At 45.6% G+C, this 21,085-nt stretch overlaps 1 protein-coding gene across 2 annotated transcripts in view; it reads right to left on the bottom strand.

Annotated features, from left to right (window-relative positions):
* Nucleotides 1-21,085, bottom strand: part of LOC133370381 (synaptosomal-associated protein 25-like) — a 24,270-nt gene extending 3,185 nt beyond the window's left edge. Inside the window, exons 1-7 of one of the 2 annotated variants that reach the window (XM_061596618.1) lie at nucleotides 21,044-21,085; nucleotides 12,644-12,746; nucleotides 8,912-8,953; nucleotides 5,500-5,548; nucleotides 4,262-4,379; nucleotides 3,747-3,878; nucleotides 818-962 (exon numbers count right to left, since the gene is read on the bottom strand). In XM_061596618.1, the coding sequence (XP_061452602.1) occupies nucleotides 818-962; nucleotides 3,747-3,878; nucleotides 4,262-4,379; nucleotides 5,500-5,548; nucleotides 8,912-8,953; nucleotides 12,644-12,715 (558 nt within the window). In that variant the 5' untranslated portion in view covers nucleotides 12,716-12,746; nucleotides 21,044-21,085. Of the gene's footprint in view, nucleotides 1-817; nucleotides 963-3,746; nucleotides 3,879-4,261; nucleotides 4,380-5,499; nucleotides 5,549-8,911; nucleotides 8,954-12,643; nucleotides 12,747-14,655; nucleotides 14,712-21,043 lie in introns of those variants that run through there. The other variant, XM_061596619.1, reaches the window with a different exon arrangement.

The raw sequence follows: 21,085 nt of genomic DNA, 5'->3' as shown, positions 1-21,085 counted from the left end.
CTGCATTATCCTTATTTATCTGGGGCAACCAAAACAGTACTCAATATTCCAAATGTGTGTGTGTGCCTGCCCCTGCCCACGTGTGTGACCAGAAAGGTCCTTCGAAAGGAAGTGAACAACAGAGCCTCCTACTGGTGGGCCAACAAATATCCACAGAATGGACCGCCTCCCCTTCCCTGCCTGGTGTACTCCAGATATTTGGAACTACAACTCCCAGCAGCCCCAGCCACCTCAACCAAACAAACGGATTGTAGTCCAAAACATCTGGAGGGCACCAGGTTAGGCAAGGGTGGTGTATATTTTTAAGCTCTAGACAGCCTTTCCCAAACTTTGGATCCCCAGATATTGCTGGACTACAGTTCCCATCAGCCCCAGCCAGCATGGCCAATGGTCAGGAATGACAGGAATTGTGGTCCAGCAACATCTGGAGGCCCCAAAGGTTGGGACAGGCTGCTCTACGAAGAGGCTGTTGATAACCAAGTAGGGAGCAGGCACGGGTGGGGAAATTTTGGCCCTCTAGATGATGTTGAACTACAACTCCCATCAGCCTCAGCAAGCTTGGTCAATGGCCAGGGATGATGGGAGATGCAGTTCGGCAACATCTGTAGGGCCAAAGGTCCCCCTAATCTGGAATAGAAAATGGATCTCATGATCCGTAAATCCTTTAACTGTGCAACACAGTGTTGGGGAGGGTAAAGTTAATCTGCATGATTTATTCAAGATGCAGATGACATGATGCAGGATTTGGAATTATAGCTTTTTAAAAATGTACGCACACTCTCTACCCCAGCCCGTCACAGCGCGGCACATCACCCACCTTTTCCCTAATGCTGTCCACCTGCTTGCTCTGAACGTCGATTTCGTTGCTCATATCCATGGCCATGCTGCGCAGGTTGCTAAGCATGCTGTCCACCTGGGTCAAGTTCTGCTCCATCTCTTCCTCCACGTCGTCTTTCGTTATCCTGAATCAACCACACATACGAAAAGCCCTCTAGTTGAAATCAGGCCAAAGGGGGCCTTTCCACTCCAGCGTCCTGTTCTCACAGTGGCCAACCAGATGCCCCACTGGAACCCTGCAAGCAGGACCTGAGCACTTTCCCCACTGGTGATTCCCAGCAACTGGCATTCAGAGGGCATACTGCCTCCAACAGAGGAGGGAGACCGTTGCCATACTGGCTGATTGCGACTGATAGCCTTATCTTCCGTGAATTTGTCTAACCCTTCTGCTCCTAGGGGTCCTACTGGGAGAAAGGGTGGGATATAAATCTAATAAATAAAATAAAAGAATGATAATGATAATAACGATAACCCTCTTTTAAAGCCATCCAAGTTGGTGGCCATCACTGCCTCTTTTGGGAGCAAATTACTTTATTTATTTATTTATTTATTTATTTATTTATTTATTTATTGTTATTGTTATTGTTATTAAACATTTGTATACCGCCCGATAGCTGAAGCTCTCTGGGCAGTTTACAACAATTAAAAACATTAAAAACAAATAAACAAATATACAAATTTAAAAACACATTTTTAAAAAACAATTTAAAAACACATGCTAAAATGCCTGGGAGAAGAGGAAAGTCTTGACCTGGCGCCAAAAAGATAACAGTGTTGGCACCAGGCACACCTTGTCAGGAAGATCATTCCATAATTTGGGGGCCACCACTGAGAAGGCCCTCTCCCTTGTTGCCAGCCTCCCAGCTTCCCTCAGAGTAGGCACTCGGAGGAGGGCCTTTGATATTGAGCGTAGTGTACGGGTGGGTTCGTGTCGGGAGAGGCATTTCATCAGGTATCGTGGTCCCAAGCCATGTAAGACTTCTAGAGTTAAAATTCCATCGTTTAACTCTGCGCTGTGGGAAGAAGTGCTTCCTTTATTCTGGCCTGAGTCTTCCAACGTTCAGCTTCCTTGGATGGCCCCTTTGGATACTAGCATTATGACAGAGGGAGAAAAGCATCCACATGCCAGTGGAATAAACTGGAAGATGCTGAAGTGGAGTTTCTGCTCCAAGACTGGATTTTTATACTCTTCAAGCAATAATTCCTAGACTCTGTGCCAGTTTACAGTAACATGCCAGGATAAGTATATCAAATCAGTCAAGGCTTCATGGGATCCCAAAGCACCCAAACAGGCAGAGGAGGCAGTTTTCCTGTGTTTTGCTACAACTCACTCTTCTGGCTTTGCTCCCTACCTTCAGCTGGAGGGGTGGGCGACTGACCCTCAGCTCTGCATGAAGTACAACTGGATCATTTATCACATGAACCAGAGCCTCAGTGCAATTGCTTGCCTTCAGGAGAGGCTATCTCTGCATGAGTATCTGCTCTGGATTGCCTGCTTCCAATCAGGAAGCATTGCCCAAAACAGGGACTCACTCAGAAGCAACAGTCTCTCTTGCATTCGAGAAGGGAACCTTTTTAATATTATCAGCCATCTCAGACCCTATGATCGGCAGGTGAGGACTTGTGGGTGGTGCTGCCACCAGGGGTTGCCCAGTTGGCCCTGACCGGTGACAGGACCTTTTCAGTGGTGGTTCCCTGTTTGTGGACTGCCCTCCTCAATGAGGCCCATCTGTCTCCATCGCTATTTATTTTATTTATTTATTTGTTTGTTTCATTTATAAACCGCCCATAGCAAACAGCTCTCTGGGCGGTGTACAAAAAGGTTAAAATACAAAAATAACACAGTAAAATCAGATTACAAACGATAAACACAAGCAACAAAACAAAATACTATATTAAACAAAATATAAAAGTTTAAAAGTTATGAACATTAAACATTAAAATGCCTGGGAGCATAGCCAGGTCTTAACCTGGCGCCGGAATGATAGGGACATAGGTGCCAGGTGTACCTCTTTGGGGAGGCTGTTCCACAATTCGGGGGCCACTACAGAAAAGGCCCTAGATCTAGTAACTGTCCTCCGGGCTTCTCGGTGAGTTGGTACCCAGAGGAGGGCCTTAGATGCTGAGCGAAGTGACCGGGTAGGTTCATAGCGGGAGAGGCGTTCCACAAGATATTGCGGTCCCATGCCATATAAGGCTTTATAGGTCAAAACCAGCACCTTGAATCTGGCCCGGAAACAGATAGGTAGCCAGTGCAAACAGGCCAGAACAGGTGTTATATGCGCGGACCGGCTGGTCCTCGCCAACAGTCTGGCTGCTGCGTTTTGCACTAGCTGACTTTCAGGAAGAAGTTGAAAACATTCCTGTTTACCCAGGTGTTCGATGCCTAAAGGGGTCTGTCCTTGGAAACCTGGAGATCACCAGATGGAAGAATGTTTTTAAACTGTAACTGGGTTTTAGAATGTTTTAACTGTTTTTGGAATGCTTTTCTGTTTGTTGCTGTTCAATTGCTTTGTTATGTTTTTCTCCTTCGTGAGGAAGATATAAATTTGGAAACTAACTAATAAAAATAATACTTATGACAATGATAATTACCCGCAAAGCCATTCTTTGGAAATGCCTTACAAAATAACTGGTACATTAAATATATATACTCATAAGTGGAGGAGGAAACAAAGGTTCCAATGAACAGTAAATAACATGTTGCCCTTCAAGGTGAAAGAACAATATTTACAACAAACTATGACTGCTTCAGCTCTTGGCATTGGTCCTAAGTAAACTTCTTTCAATTTAAGAGTGGAGTCTGTTTGCATTTTTTAATCCAAGGAAATGAAGAGCGTGATGCAGCCATGGAAGGTTTAGCAAACACTATCTTAAAAGAGAGACTTGCCACGCCTTCTGCTCCTTACCTCTGGATGAAGGGCCCACTCATGATCATCTGATTCCCATCAGCCACCATGCAGGGTTGCCGAGAGACCACTTTGTCCTGGGTGTTGCTGGATGCTGCCCTGTTGGCCTCCATGTCTTTTATGTTCTTTAACCTAAGTTTGAAAAGAACAAACATCCAGACAGGAATCCAACAGGTAATTATGCTTGCACCCTCACTGCAACCCACACTGCTGGGAAAAGTGTTAGGTGGAGAGGGGAGGGGATCCCAAGATTTTTCATCTCGGCCATGATGGACAAAGGCAAATCCACAAATTAAGAGCTGTTAATCATGAGAGGGGAAAACGAAAGCCTCCATGTGTATTAGCAGTCTACCTCTGAGCACCAGGCATTGGGGAGAAACAGCAGGGAATGGGCTGTTGCCTTCATGCTCTGCCTGGGAACTCTCCTAGAGCTTGCCCACGCTGGAAACATGATGACGAACTTACTTTGCTCTGATCCAAAACGGCAGTTCTGTTGATTTTACGGAAGGACTTACTTGGCACAAGGGCAAACAAAGAGGCCACAGCATTTGGCCATGTCCGTGAGGTTCTTCTCTGCCTCCTTCATGTCTTGGATAATCTGGTCTAAGCCGTCCTCAATTCGGTCTAGCTGTTCTGAGCAGGAGGAGATGGAAGCAAAGCCAGTCAAATCCCTCGGCCCCAATACTCAAGAATCAGCCACCCACATTCACTGACCTGTTTGAACACACAGGCTGCATCTATGTGTGCCGAAGACTGAGATGGTGGAATGAACCGCATCAGACTGCAGGGAAGGAATCCCCATTTTTAATGCTTCCTTAAGGCTGGTTTTAAAATCTCCCCTCCAACAGCAATGCAGACTGGTCCATTGGGCTAAATGAGGCACCGCCCCACCATCTCATTCTGCCCTCAGCCAGTTCCCTGCCCTGCCTTCCTGCTCTGGCTCCATCCACTGGTGGTCTCCCTGCCTTCCGCCCCATCATTCTCAGCAGGAACCAGCCGCCGCTGCTGGAGTTCCCTTTCAGGACAGGTGCAGCCTGTGTAGCCCCGCCTCCCCCAACCTGATGGCATCCAGGCGTTTTGGACTACAAACTTATTTATTTGTACTGCATGAAAGCGGTTTACAACAGTTTTTTTTAAAAAAAATAAACACACCGTACAATTAAAAACATTAAAAATACAATTAAAAACACAACTGCCTCCACAAGCCTGGCAAAACAGAAATGTTTTCAGCAGGTGCCTGTTGTGCGTCAAGGAGAAATGCCAATTTAGTAAACCAGCTTTTCCCCTCGGTATGCAAGTTTTCTACTCGAGGGACTTTTTTTATTGCATGTGGAGCAGCATTCAAACATGGTATCTTCCTCCCACTTTCTGAAGTGGTACAGTCCATACTAGGACCTTACTCTGCTGCCTGTGTAGATTCAGCCACCACCAGTGAAGTTGAAGAGTGGCCAACAATGGGATATTCTTCCCTCTAAGGCAGGTGTGGGGAAACTTTGGCCCTCCACTTGTTACTGAACTACAGCTCCCACGAGCCCAGCAAGCATGGCCAATGACCAGAGATGATAGGAGCTGCCGTTCAGCACCTTCTGAAGGGCCCCACAGGTTCCTGTGGGTTCCTGCACACCTGCGCTAAGGGCATTAATCCTTAGAGTCCTTGTTCTGGTTCTATATTAGCAAATGCAAATCCAGAGACAGAACATAGCCATTATCTTCACGCTCAGCAAGCGCTCTGTTGTTAAGCCTCAGGCCTTACCTCCCTGATCGTCCAGCATAACCAAAGTTCGAATCCCAGCATCTTTGCTCTGTTTGGAAGGGGGAAAAGAACATTAAAATCCTCCCAAGGTTTTGCATGATTTCTGAGGCCTGAAGAAGCTCACACAAAAACAAGGGACCAGACACAACTGGAAGAAAAACCAAAGAAAAACAAAACACGGCTGCACAGCTAGACAATTCCCAGCTGGCTTCAGAAACATATTCTTTAACCAGGAAATGCCTGGTTTTGACGGACATTCCTTTGATAAAATTTCCAGAGGAGTAGCTGTGCTAGTCTGTTGCAGCAAAAATAACAGTAACTTTTGCACCAGTGTGCCAAGTGTGGTGTGTGGTTAAGGTGCTGGACTATGATCTGGGAGATCAGGGTTCGAATCCCCACACAGCCATGAAGCTCCCTGGGTGACCTTGGGCCCGTCACTGCCTCTCAGCCTCAAAGGGAGGCAATGGTAAACCCCCTCTGAATACCACTTACCATGAAAACCCTATTCATGGGGTCACCATAAGTCGGAATTGACTTGAAGGCAGTCCATTTCCATTTTCCTTGTGCACCTTAAGAATCATATCAGCACCATACATTTAAAGCACGTGGCTTCCCCCAAATAATCCTGCGAATTGTAGTTTAGCCCTCACAGAACTACAATTCCCAGCATCCTTATGAAACTAGTTCCCAGGAATCTTGGAACGTGGGCATGTGCTTTAAATGTATGTTGTAGATGTAGCCAAAGGCAAATAAGCTCCAGTGGACTAGAGGCCATTTCATCAGATGGGTGTAAAGGGCGGGGGGAATGCAAAGGTTAGAGTTAACTAGCAATTCAATTCAAGGATGGGTGGCCAGCTAAATTTTCAGGCTCAAGGGCCGCATTGATGGTCTGCCACTGCTCTGAGGGCCACATGCCAGTGGTGGCTGTGGCCAATGCAGATACCTGCACACACACACACATACTAGGCATGCAGGCACACAGGACTTCCTCTCCTTCTCTCCTCTCACATTCACACGCCCACACAAATTCATACATTCTCACAAACAAACACACATGAAGATACACACACACACATATGCACATACACACACAACCAGCATTTCCAGCCCTCCCCACTAGAGTAGCAGGGTGGGGTGTCTGGAAACACTTCCTTTTACTCTTAAAGAGCACACAGTCTTTATATCCGATCTTAGTGCTGTGCTGCTTAGCACAAAGATTGGAGATAAAAAGATCCCTCCAGTTACCCATTAGAGCTGGGATGGGGAACCTTTGGCCCTCTAGATGTTGCTAAACTACAACTCCCATCAGCCCCAGCATGCATGGCCAATAGACAGGGAAGATGGGAGTTGTAGCTCAGCAAAATCTGGCAGACCAAAGGTTCTCTCCATAACTGCTTTAGAAATTGCTCTCTAAGGAGCAGGCAGAGTGCTTTATTTCCCAATCAGATTGGGAGATACGGCTGCTGGGGACTGGTAGACTATTATTCTTATTATTTATTGTTACGGTCATAGACCAGAACATTCACATATAACGCTATGAACAATTATACAAAAGTACAAAGATACAATCATAAAATAACGGTAAAACAGTTACATAGCGTGGCGAAAACACTCATAATAAAAACGGTAAAAACAATGGAGCAATAAAACAGTTATAAGACTATGGAGAAATGGGAACATCTGGAGGGGTGAATACCCTCCGAGCTGATTGGGCCGCAAAAATGTATTTAGCTACTAGCAAGGTAGTATCCCTGCTAGCCGCAGACAGAAGATAAAAAAGTAAGCGGTCAAGTGGTTTGTAAGGAAATTTATTTATAATAGGAGTTATAAATTTAGAACGAATATCATCATATAAAAAACATTCAAAGACGACGTGAAATAAGGTTTCTATGCCGTTAACACCACATGGACATAAGCGATTTGCATAAGGAATGCGCTGGAATCTCCCTTCTAATAGGGCGGAGTTGAGACAGTTGAATCTAGCCTTCATAAAGGCTAGACAATATTTAGGGATCGTGAGGTATTCCAAATAGGGGACACTGAGTAGTGGCGCAAAACTTAAACCAAAATGAATAGGGGAAAAGGTCGAAGTGGCAGCGGTGATGGAACTTTGAAAGTCCATGTCACTAATGCGGGTCAGGATTGAAAGCTTAGCTGACTTTAAATCCTGAGACACCAGATGTTCAGCTGAAAGGCCAATACTTACAAGATAGTTTGTATACGTTTGGGCCCATGTTGAGATGAAAGGATCTTCCCAAAGTAAAGGGAGGTAGCCAGAAGAATTTTCATATGACATTTTAAGCCAAAAATTTAGGGCAGCCTTCCAGGCTTGGGACTTAAGCGAAGCTAGACCAGTTTCTAACCTGAGGACCGCCGATGGAACACATCTAGGAACACCTAGGATGACTGGTAGACTACTTCTTGCAGATGGGTGAGCCGTGGCTTAGCCATCCTTGAATTAGATCTTAAATGTATGCAAAATGATTCTGCACAGTGGCATTAACTGCGAAGATGATTCTGTTATCACCAGTTCCTGATGTTGTGAAGTGGGCGCCAGTCCATACTAAAGCATTTTAGTCTTCTAAGGAGCTACAAAATTGGTTGCTGTTTTTCCTTTGATTGAGAACACATTTTCAAAACCTCTTGCCTGAAATAGTCCATTTTCTAACACAGGGCAAGGCCTGTGAGCTATAGCCTTTCAAGTAGCAGGCAGCTTTATTTATCTCATTTCATTTCGAAATATTCCTCGGCGGCTTAAGATCCCCAAGCAGTTTAATTTAGATCCAATTAAAACAAAACAAAAATTCAGTATTACAAAATAAAACCATTAGTAAACCCTAAACATTCATTTAAATAAAGAAAATCAAGCCTGTTATATCAGTACTGCAGCAGACATCATAACTGAGAGCTGGCCTGAGACACATCAATTTCCCCCCAAGGCCTGGGTGAAAAGATGTATCTTTAAACATTGCTGGAAGCTGATTAGTGAGGGTGCTTGATGAACCTCCATTGGGGAGGAAATTCCATAAGCAGGGGGCCACAGCAGAGAAGGTCCTGTCCCGCATGACTGGGCAATGAGCTTCTCCCATTCAGATCTTGAGCAGGGCCTCTGCTGCAAATCTCAGGGCCTGGGCTGGCTGATATGGGGAGAGGCATCCTTCCAGGTGTTTCAGTTCAAAGTCATTTAGGGGAAGGTGGAGAGGTGGCGGGTGACTGACTTTCTCACACAATTTTGTTTTTAAAGGTCCTTGCATTCTATCTCTCTGTCACACAATGCTGTCGCCAACCGATGCAAGCCAAGGCTGGGTTATCAGGTTGAAGGGGCAGAACGCCCACCTATCTCCAAATGACAGAGCGGCAATCACTTGCAAGAAAAATCAGTAATTTGTCTTTGTCTTTGTCTGTTTCTTACCTCGTCTACCAGCTGCAACATCCTCCTGGTGCTCTCCAAAGCCTGCAGTGAGGATAGTTGAAAAGCAACAAAAATACAATATGAGAGATACAGTCATCCTGGCGTATGCACCTCCTTGGCCTGCATGTCAAAATCACACTGTACATTCATTGCTCTCCCTCTCCATTCTTTCTCCGCCCTCTGTCTTCCACCAGGCGCCCTCTTCACACCACTTTCTCTACCCTGCCTGCGCTCCGTTGCTCTGTTCCTCTCTCCTGCCCTTCTCTTCCCCCTACCCTCTCGGCCACTCCACTTTCTCTTTAGCTGCTCCAGTGCCAATCTGAGCCTTGAAGAGTGGGGCTGCCCTTGAGGTTGGTCCAGGAGCTATAGCTGGTGCAAAATGCGGGGATGCTCCTGGATCCATCTTTCTCACTAGAGGTCCAGGTGGTTTCAGCGGCTAGGAGTGCCTTTTACCAGCTTTGGCTGGTAAGACAGCTGCGGCCATTTCTGGACCAGGATAGCCTGACCACTGTTGTTCATGCACTGGTAATCTCCAGGCTGGATAACTGTAATGCACTCTATGTGGGGCTGCCCTTGAGATTTGTCCAGAAACTGCAGCTGGGGCAAAATGCGGCGGCGAGACTGCTTACTGGGCAGGGTATTGCCAATGTGTTACCCCGCTGCTAAAAGAATTGCATTGGCTGCCCATTAGCTACCAGGCCAAGTTCAAGGTTCTAGTTTTGGTGTACAAAGCCCTATACAGCTTGGGACCAGGATACCTGAAAGACCGTCTTACCCCTTATATACCCAGTCGATCCCTGCGCTCTGCAGGTGAGGGCCTCCTGCAGATAGCATCTTATCAGGAGGTCTGTTCCACACAACATAGGAAACCCTTTGGAATTCCCTCCCCTTAAATATTAGACAGGCGCCATCTCTGTTATCTTTTTGGTGCCTACTGAAGACCTTCCTCTTTCAACAAGCCTTTTAAGTAGAGACCTTATCCCAGTCTGCGTCTCTGTTGGAATTGCTTGTTAAAGTGTTTTTAAAGCTTTTTTTACAAATATGTTTTGTTTTAATATATTTTAAAGTCTATTTTAAACTGTTTTTCGTTTGCCACCCTGGGTTCCTTCTGGGATATAAATTTAATAATAATAATAATAGATAATAATATAGAGAGCTGAAAGGGGAAGTGGGAAAGAGTGTGACTCTTTCAACTTCCCTTCCAACTCTATGGACACTCCAAGTGGGGGATTGGGTAACCACCCGTGCTATCTCACACAGAAAGGTGCAGTGAGTGGGTGCAGAGGCTTCATGGGCACCAGGGGACATATGAAAGGGGATCACAGTGTTTGTGGGTGCCGCATGGCAACCCGAGATGTTGTCCAACAATTGACGGTCAATTATTGACCTCCAACAGTGCCTGGTCAGGTGTCTCTGAGAATCTCCGAGGCTGGGGCTGATGGAAACTGTAGTCCAAAGACATCTGGAGGGCACCAGTTTGGCAAATACCAGTCTAATTATTTCAAAAGCCATCAGCAGCTTGTGGTAGCAAGTCCCATTCGTTAATTGTACACTGTATGAAGAAGTACTTTTCTCTGTTGTAAACTGACAGACAATCAATTTCACTGGATTATTCGTTGAGTAACCCCAGTAAAACTGCATATCCTAACACCACTATCCACCCACCCTCAGGAAAAAAAACACCTTGGCAATACAGAGCATGTAAAAGAAAATTAGTTACATAGTCTGAACCTGTCTCATTTACATAAGTATTCTTACAGCAATTTTGCAGGAACAAGAATTGCTGTTTAGAACGAAGTCAACTTCTTTGCAATTCTAACTCAGTATACCAGCAGGCTTTAACCACACAGCCAAAATTTTAGTTGCCTGGTCAAAATATTATCTGGACCAGAAAGATATTCTCCATATTCAGGAACACTTTGCCTGTAGATTTAAAAAAAAAAAAATCTTTCTAGTTTAAATTAGAAATGGTAGAGATCCCTATTTTGTACACCCATGTTTTTTTTAATGAAGCAGCAGTCTGTCCGTAAATCCTTTGCCTGGCTGTGCCCTCTCCTGTCTGCACTTCTCAAAGGAAAAGACTGGGGAGCTGCTTATGGCACTATGGAGGCTGAACGTAACATGTGGAAGGCAATCGATAAAAGTTCAATCATCGTCCCAAAGTAGATCTCTATAGGTTACCATGGGAACAGGAGGACGAAGCTGTGGTTCATGAACATTCCCAGATTGTATAAAGAGTACCACATGAGATCAAACTGGGGGGGGGGGGTTGCGCATCCTTGTGCTTTTCTGATTTGCACAATCAATTTTTCTGCCAAAGTTGCAGTCCACACTCGGCCATACCAAGTGGTTAAAGAGAGTATTTCCAAAGTGTGCCATCAGTGAGCTACCTCCAATCGCGTAGCCACCACTAGTAACAAAATCAATTATCTAAATAATATATTTCTATAATGTATTATGTAAAAAATATATGTGTATAATATAAATAATATACCTGAATAACGACACCATGGTAGAAAAAAGGAAGGGAAGGGACAGGCCTGGTGGCCAGCAGTGTAGTGGCAAATTAAGAAATGCAGGATCCCTTCATGTGAATCACAGCCATGCCCCCTCCCTTGATCCTTGATCATGCCTAGGAATCAATAAGCAAGAAAGAGGAGCGTGTTAGCTACTGAGAAGAGTCTTTTCGGTGTTTGACTTACCTCCTTCCACTCTGATTGTCTCCAATCCACAGGAAAGGACAAGGAAGCATATTAGAAGACTCTTCTCAGTGGCTAACACACTCCCCTTTCATGCTGGTTGGCTCATAGCATGCTGGAGATATAGGGACCATGCTGGGACCCTGCTCCCAAAAAAGTAAATGATCTAAGACCGCTTGAGACCCTGCATGATTACACCCCTGCTGGTGGCCGAGGCCACCCAGGGCACAGCCAGATGCTGCTCTTGCCCTAAATTAGTGGAAGAGGCCCCAGCTGATTAAGGCAGGGATGGGTATCAGAATGATTGTTCACAGTGTGTAATGCCCTCTCCCTTCAGACATTACTTGGAGCTGCATAAATCTACAATAATTACTACTACAAGCCTCTGCAACTGAACAGAACGTTTCCTCTGCCTTTTGCTATTTCCCAAAAGGTATGCGATATGTTAGGGCAGAATTGGCAAACTTCTGCTCTGGTTGGGTGGTGGTGGAAGAGCACAAGGTTCTCCAGACTGTAGACTTGAGCGTAGTCATTCTGCTACTACAGTAAACAGGAAGGAATTTGAGGTGAAAGACTTTTGTCTTTCGGAGGAGGAAACTACTAACTAAAGGCACAATAGCCTTGACAAGTCTCAACAGTGATTTTTTCCCCAGTCAACACCAAGCAGGTGGGCACTGCAATAGCATTTTACATGTGGGAATGGTGGTGAGGGAAAATCACAGATCAGGTCTGAAAGGAGGTGGGAGGGCAAAGCAGAAAATAATGGAATACAACAACAGGCTGGCAATGATGCCATCGGGACCCACTGTAAATAGTCAGCGAACAAAGGACACCAATTCCAGGCAGGCGAAAGAATCCATGTGGGTTGGGAACTGTTTGTGGCTCCGTGTCAAACCTGTCTCGTTACCCAAGAAGGGGAGAGGGTGTTGCCTTCTTAAGTTCTTTCCTCTCCATCCCTTGTGGCAATATCAGCAACACCTTGACCAGGCAAAAAAGGCACCTGGACGCAAGAAGAAGAAGAACCTTCCCCTACCTCATTGTTGACCTGGTGGATGCGCTGTTCCATGTTTTCCGATTCAGTTCCCATCGTGCCGTTGGCCGCCATCTTGGGATTCTACAGAAAATGCCAAGGCCTCCTACAGAAAAAACAACAACAGAAGATGTCAGGAAAAAGGGCACATGCCCCTGGGAGGCTAGAGAAGCCCAGGGAAGTTTGGCTTCCCATACTGGCTGCACCAGGAGCCAAAAGCAGCCCTCAGGATCCTTTCCACACTGCAAAGCATTCTGGGGCTAATGGGAACATCTGTCATTTTCAGTTTCTTTTAGTTTCTGTTTTCCCCCCAATCTTAAATTCTGCTCTTCGCATTTCCGTGTCTGTTTGCATTTTTAAAGTCCTAATGAAAATTCCATCAGCATTTTAGTGCCCATTTCTCCTAACACATACATTTTAGACGCCATTTTGCCTAGTATACGCATTTCTGCAAGCACTTTGCCATAATATAATGCCTTTTTGCACGTTGTTTTCACTAATATGTGCATATTTATGCACACTTTATACTAGTATATGCATTTTTGCATACATTGCATGGTTGTAGAGTTGCACTGCAAGATTCAGAGAAGTGTAAACATTGAATGATGGCTGTGTTTCACTTTGGGTTTTCTTTCAGGAAGTCAAATTTAGGTGGATCTTCTTCTCCATCCCGAACCTCTGCAGGGTGGGAATACAGGAGACTACTTCCGGACTGCACCCTGTGTTACAGACATCCCTCCAAATGCTGAAACTCCATTCAGCGTCTCTCACCAGATCCAAAAGTCACCACCATTGCAGGTTCTTTCCCCGACTGCAACAGGGACTGTGTATTGAATGCTTAAAAAAAAACCCACCCCTTTCTGAGAAAAGAAAAGGTGACTTCTGAGTTCAGTACAAAATGTACAAACTGGGAAAAAACAACAAGCAGAATTTCTTCTTTTTAACCCCTCCGTCTTGTTAGAACAAATTAAACCAGAACTGTCAATAGAAGCTAAAATGATGAAACTGAGATTATCATACTTTGAACACATAATGAGAAGACACGAATCACTAAAAAAGACAATAATGCTGGGAAAAACAAGGGAGTAGAAAAAGAGGAAGGCCAAACAAGAGATGGATTGATTCCATAAAGGAAGCCACAGACCTGAACTTACAAGATCTGAACAGGGTGGTTCACGACAGATGCTCTTGGAGGTCGCTGATTCATCGGGTTGCCATAAGTCGTAATCGACTTGAAGGCACATCACAACAACAACTTTCTTAATCCCACTGTCATTGTGTTTTGCTTTTTTATTTATTCCGTACAATTCACTCTCTCTTGGCTCCTTGTGGGAGGGGTGAGGACACTGATGGAGGCAGCTCACCTGCCCACCCCCCGCAAAGCTTATTCAGCTGCCTCTTGGGCATCTGGGATTTCAGTGGGAATTGACCACACATTTATCTTCACGGCCATAAGGGCTAGAAGCTTTTAAAAGCGGAGATTCTCAAGACACCAATTTCTGTGCCAAGTACTACTACAGACCACGTTCCTCCAGAAGCGTAGCATCCACACAGCTGACAGTCCCCTGGCTAATGTCCCCTTAGGGTGAACTGCACGCTGAGCACCTCCCCCCCCCCGACTCACACATCGACTGAGCCCAAGGGGAATTTCACCACCACCTGCAGGAACCTGCTCAAGCAGACTCTTGGGTGACTCATCCAACAACAAAGAAACAAGGCAACCTTCAGGGTGTCACAGAAGCCTTCTCCTCTGCTGTCTGTGCCTTGGGCTCTGCTGTTTTGTTGGGCTTGTCATGAATGTCCCTAACAAGGAGGAATGAAACCCAGGGTGGACAGTTCCTGCCATAACTCCAGCCCCCTCCTCCTCCTCCATTGGGTGATATGATTCTTCAGCAGCCCAGCAAACCATATAATTATTGCGCTTGAAAAGTGCAGCTGTTTGCTCTTTGGGAGCTGAGAAACAGCCGCCCACCCTCCTTCCCTCCCTCCCTCCCCGGACCTTTCCGGCCCCCCACCTTCTGTTGCTCGACTTTGCCTGCAAAATTAACGCAAATTAAAAATAGCCGCTTTGTATGAGCGTGCGTCTTTTTGTGTTTTCGAACAAAGCAAAAGAGAGGAGGGGGTGGAAGTGTAGCAGAACCTTTTCTCCCTGCTGACAGCAAAAAAGAAGTAAAGGGTGGGCTGGCTAAAAGTAGTTTAGGAGAGAGATACAGTGAGCTCCTCCAGACATCCTTCTTATTGTGCATTTGTGATTATTTGCATTCATGATGGTATTGAGTTGCTTATACATTATTCCACTTTTTGTGCCTCCAAAGTTTCTGGAGGTGGAAATACTGTTTTCTTTCTAATCACTGCATGTCCCACAACGTTTTGCTGAAACTTTTTATACCACAAATGTTCCGGTGGGGGAGAGGATGTCCCGCTTTTGTTGCTCTATGGAGCAACAATAATGCAGTAACATTGGAGAAGCCAGCATCCCAGAACAACAAATAAAATGGAATGATGTATAGATGCTCCAGTGTCAATTCACCGCTAACGCACTATTGCATCAATGACATGTTACAGAATACACCCGCAAGAGAACTACCAGTCTGGTGGTGTTTTTCAGTGGCTTAGACTGGCCTTTAAAATTGTTGTCTGACAAGAGCAGGAAAAACTGCTCTGGTGCCTTTAATTTCTGCTAATTAACAGGCTAATATTAAAAGACATAAGAGGATGGTTTTAAAAAGCTGTTAACCTTGGTAGCCACTGGCCATCAAAAGTCATAGACTACGCAAAAACCTAGAAAGGAGAGGACCCATTCTGCAAAGCCCAGTGGACGAGAGGAATGACCAAAAAAAATTAAGCAAGGTTTAAAAGCCTGTTCATTGATATATTCAGTTTAAATTGCCAAATGACTAGTGTATTTTAAAAGGATTTTGTGTGTTTATATTGAATACATAATAACAATTTTAATAGTGTTAGCATGCTCACACGGATGTTAAATTATATCCTTCATACCGATTTATTTGCAGGAAGATTAAATGACCATGAGCATTTATCCTGATTTACTTGTGGGGTAAAGGTTGTCTTCCTGTTAATTATTCATTCATCCCACACATTTCATAGTGTTTTCCCATCACTTTCTAAAGCACAACTCAACTGTTTATTCCTTTTTTAAGTGGATTTGCTGCGCTAGGGCAACAGAGCGCTCTAATCCCTTTTAGCTGCGCAAACCTCAGTTTCCCAGTATGTGCTTGAACCCGTCCTGTCAAATGCTGACACTCTGAAGGCAAAGCACCAAGCGTGACAGCGTCCCCCTCTAACTTGGTTTCCCCTTTGTCAAGGTTCAGCCTTTCAGTGAATGCCTCACAGCGGACAGAAAAGCGTGGCATCAGATTTGGCCAAAGCTTGCCAGCATGACTCATCCACCAGATACGAGTCATTCTTTGCGTCCCTCTTACACTTCAAGGGTGGGGGGAAGGGTAAGAGATGGGGGGATTGTGTGCTGGTGGAGAGGGATCTCAAATGCATTAGAGGCCAGAACTCTCACAAAGCAGTAAGCGGGAAATACCTGAAAAATTACAAGGATGCATTGTTTTGCACCAAGCAACTTCATCTCTTGCCATGATAGCCTTTTAGATCTTTCTTGGCACTGAAAGCAGGGATAATTTTATTACTATAGATTCCCTCTTCACCATCTCACAATTCCCTGGGCTGCAACAGTTAGAAACCGATTGCTCATCAGGATGCTACGGTTGCCAACTTTCCAGCCAAGCCCTGCTTCTCTGCCTTTAGCAGCAGCATGACGGCTTAGGAACATAGAAAGATGCCTGATTCAGAGTCAGACCATTGGTCCATCCAGCCCAGTAGTGCCTACACTGACAGGCAGCGGGTCTCCAGGGTTTCAGGCAAGGAACATTTCCTCTCCTATCTGAACCTAGGAACCTCTGCATGCTCTACCATTGAGCTCAGGCCTTTCCCCAAGTCAGGCGTCTGTCACATTGGGGGCAAATGGAGGTCATGGTGGCCTTATTGAAGCAGCAGACCCCCCCCCTTGTTGCTAACCCTGATTTGAAAGCTTGCATAAAGATCCCAAGGACATAAGACAAGCCCTGCTAGATCAAAGCAAACATTGATGCAATCCAGCACCCCTTGTCCTCCATGGCCAACCACGTGCCTTTCATCAGCGCATGAAGGCAATAGACCAACCTCCCCTGCTGGTGGTCCCTACAGCAACTGCTATTGACAAGTGTAGACTGCCTCTGAACATGGAGGCTCTATGCAGCCATCACAGTTCCTAGCCATCCACAGCCCTCTCCTCCTCCATTAGTTTGCTTAATCCCCTTTTAAGGCCATTCAAGCCGACGGCCATCATCGAATGCCTTGAGAGCGAAGGCGCTTCCAGGAGACGTGTTTTATTGAGAATCCCTCCTGAATGACTTGCAGCGAGATTAGACGATGTTGGCTGTTGAACGGGTATTCATTCTGATTTTAGATGACGTTACATCAAAGCAAGTGTTATCCCCACATTTTCCTGTGCATTTCCCCATCACTTCTCTTGCTGTAAAAAAGTCCAGCCTTTCGGGGGAAGCAGGTTTGTTGCTCAAGAGCTCCCAATCTTGCAACCTGAATCTGCCACTTTGTGACAGAATTCCACCAGAACTAGTGTCAGCCTCGAAGCGCTGAGTTTCATAAATTAACAGTGCACCGGGGAAAGGACTTCAGGAACATAAGACGCTGCCTTATGCTGAGTCAGATCACTATTGTCTGCACTGACTAGCAGCAGTGCTCCAGCGTTTTAGACAGGGAGGCTCTCCCAGACCTACCCAGAAATGCCAGAGACTAAACTTGGGACCTTCTGCAATGCAAGGCGGATGCTCTGCCCCTGAGCTATGGCCTTCCCAGACTTTATTGTGTCAGGCAGTACCACATAACCTCATCTGGCCCTACTGCTATTAAGAGGCTTCCTTCTTGAGCTGGCTGATCTCCCTTGGAAACAGAGATGAATGGCAGGGCACAGGCAGAGTGCCAATCAAACAACCCTCAGGTCCTAGTTTCGAGGCCTCTGCTACAGAGCCCCGAAGCAAATCACCTTCTATATATAAATACTTAAGTGCCTCACTCCTGTGCAGTGCAAATGTCCTGGAGTGCGCCTTTCCTGAATGAAAATATCAGGTTTGTAATTGTGAGTGAATAAGGCTACCTTTTACCCAGTGCTAATTTACTCAGGGTGCACAAGCAGCCACTTAATGCATCAGTTCCCTAATGGCTGCTGTCTTAGATTAAAAGGAGATTAGACACATCTAGGCAAGATCTATCAAGCAACTATAAGCTTCATCGTTCACGGAGGATAAGGCTCTCAGTGGCTATCATGATGGCCATATTCTTCCTCCAGTGTGCTTCTGAATACCAGTTGCTGGGATTCACAAGTGGGGAGAGGGCTGTTGCTGTCAGGCCCGGCATGCGCAGGTTTCTTCCCATAGAAAGTGCATGGGGTTAATAAGGGTAGCTAGAGAGCTAGACCTCTTGCTGGTTGAGGCTATCCCTTTGATCCTCTGCCATCTCTCCCCTTCCTGCTAGGCTGATAAGCAAAGGAATTTGATCCCAGTTCCTTCCCACCTTTCTCAGTGTTCTCTTTCTCTCGAGAGGGGAGCAGACATCTTTCCTTTGTCTCTCCTCTCAGCCAGGATGAGGGCGAGTACTGGGACCAGTGCTCGTTGCTCCAGCATAGCCAGTTAGCTAGATATAGAACTCTTTCCTATCAAACATGTACTTCCAGAATAAAGTAGTTGTTTCTTATTTTAAAGCTTAAAGTCTCTGACTAATTTGCAGGGAAGGTAGAATCTTAGCAAAGATTCAAACACACACACACTAAGCTCGCTCAGTACTCTCCGTTCCACAGCGCTACGCAACTCTGCTACACAACTCAATAGAATTCCGACACTAAGAGTGCTTGGCCACTCTTGGGAGCTGGATATTGGAATAGATGTGGGGGGGGAATGGACCTTTTGGCCCAATTCAGCAGGGATCTTTTTATGTTGGTATGCCTGTTATCTATATATCGTTCTGCCAAGCTACAAGGAGAATTGCTCACCTTCTCACCTTCCCTGGATTTCTATCCAGGCAGAGAAGTGTACTAAGGGTCTTTGCACACCATGGTAAGCTTCCAGTTGGCCAAGCAGCACTTTCATTCATTCTCCATACATGGTTTCCCCCTCCTCATTTTATCCTCACAACCTTGTGAAGTAGGTTAGGCTGAAGACAGTGACTAGACCAAAGTCACCCTGTGAGCTTCATGGCTGAGTGGGGATTTGAACCCTGGTCTTCCAGGTCCTAGTTAAACACTCTAACCACTACACCACACTAATCAGATAACGTTGATGAATAATACCCAGTCCCTGATTCTTTCAAAAGAAGGAGGGAACACATCCCTCCACAAACACCAATTTTACAAGCCTTGACACCAGCCTCCAAATCTATTTCTGCAACTCAAATTAAAAACAGATTTTTCCTAACTTTCCACTTTTCACACAGTCAACCAACCCTTCTGAAAAAAGTTCAGGACTGTCAACCTCCCACTTGCTATCAAGCCTTGTAATCTCAACACTGCAAAACAGACTTGTACCGGTCACAATTGTTTTGTGAGTTTTCTGAAGCATGTTTTGTGGCGATGACAGTAAACGGAATATTCTTGCAAAAGCTCAGTAAAGACAGATGCTTCAAGAGCTCTTCCATCTGTTTTAGGTGCACTTTGCAAGAGGTCATCTGCACACCATGTAAAATAAGAACTCACAAGCAGAGGAAAGCAGCTGCAAGACAGTGGACTCACACACGTCAGAAGCAAGTTTCCAGATCTGCATTTCAAAATACAAGGGTAATCTGGAAACTCCAGCAGGAATCCTCCTGCAGGGCAAAATATATGGGCACTTCCAAGCTGTCACTATTTTGCAGGTGGAGCTCAATCACATATCAGGAATTATAGTATGTGGATTTGGCACTCCTTGCACAATAAACCCATCCCTCCCCTGGCATTTTGCAGTACGGAAAGTGATGGCAAAAATGCACAGGAACATGTGGGATAGCAATGGATTGGATGTTGTATAACACCCCCTTTTTTTACTATGATCTACGGACTAATGCAATAAACACAATTCTACATGATTCTATTCAGTAACCTCCGCACAAACAAATCAGAACGAATGCTCAATAAACAGCTGACACTGTGTAACCTTCCTGAAAACTGTGTGCAAGCAAATCAGGATGAATGCTCAACAAACAGGTCTCTGCTGTGGTGGTGGGGTGTCTTAGAAGGTGGCAACTCTAGCTGCAAGTCAAAAGACAAATATCAGCATGTAAAATGCCTTCACATGAGAATCAAACATGCGGGTGCTGGTTGTAAAGAGGAACAACCATCAGCTACACCAGACTCTGAATTTTTCCAGCAGCAGGCAGGCACTCAGTCTGGAGTCAGGGTTGGGCCAAATTTGTACACCTTGAATTGCTGGAACCTGCAAGAGAACCCGTGGGTCTTCATGACTCAGGTTGTCAACAAGCACCTTTGCATCGTGGCTGACATTGATAAACAGTAGATTACTGGGGCAACCTCTGGACTCAAAACCACCCCCAACTACTCCATTCTCTAGAGTGGATATTCCAGACCACCAGCTCCACCATCAGCTTGGACCAGCACCCTCTGAAGCACCTGTTCCCCAGTCACTCAAGTCCAGAATTCATTCTAGAAAAAGAAAGCTGATATGCTTCCTCTAGACACCTCTGCTAGGTAATAAGTACCCCCTCTCCATATTGCAGTCTGAACAACAACAACCTTCCATTGCTAGAGCCCCCAGATCCTCCTCTCTAGAAAGACCACTGTCTCTTGGATTTACATTTGAGACACACACCTCTCCCCTCTCCTCCTTTACCTCTTTTAAGATGGGTGAGAATCATAAAGAGGCTTGCACCTCCCAACAAAAGGAATAAACAACAGGTTGCTGGTACAGAGGAGAAAACCTTGCCAACTCTGAGTCTCTGACGCATCACAGAAATGGGCTTGCTTCAGATTCAGGACAACACAGACCCCTCCCCTCCCCATAGACACACACAAATAAAGAAGACAAGGAACAGGTTGAAGAAGAAGAGGATGAAGTTTGTTCAAGGCTGGCCTGAAAATGGTCACAGGCAGAGCAGATGCAAAACCACATTTCCCCGATTTCCTCGTGAAATAAGCACTGCCTTGATGCCTCTGAGGTTTAGCTCATGGTAGCTATGAAATCAAATAACATTTTTTATTCTTATTCTTCGCAAGCCTCACTTTCTGGATGGAGACTTCCCAACCCCTTTTGGGACCTGCAGCCCCTCCCAGATTACAAGAGTTCTCCAGCCCCCCAGCCCCAAATTGGCTCTCTGCCCCCCCTTTTTTACCTGTCCCTCCTCCTGTCCCAGACTCCTGCCTCGGAGTCTTCC

The sequence above is a fragment of the Rhineura floridana genome, chromosome 15 (assembly GCF_030035675.1).
Source record: "Rhineura floridana isolate rRhiFlo1 chromosome 15, rRhiFlo1.hap2, whole genome shotgun sequence".
In the NCBI taxonomy this organism is placed as follows: domain Eukaryota; kingdom Metazoa; phylum Chordata; class Lepidosauria; order Squamata; family Rhineuridae; genus Rhineura; species Rhineura floridana.
Note: the sequence above shows the minus strand (reverse complement) of the source record. Positions and strands in the feature narration are given on the sequence as shown.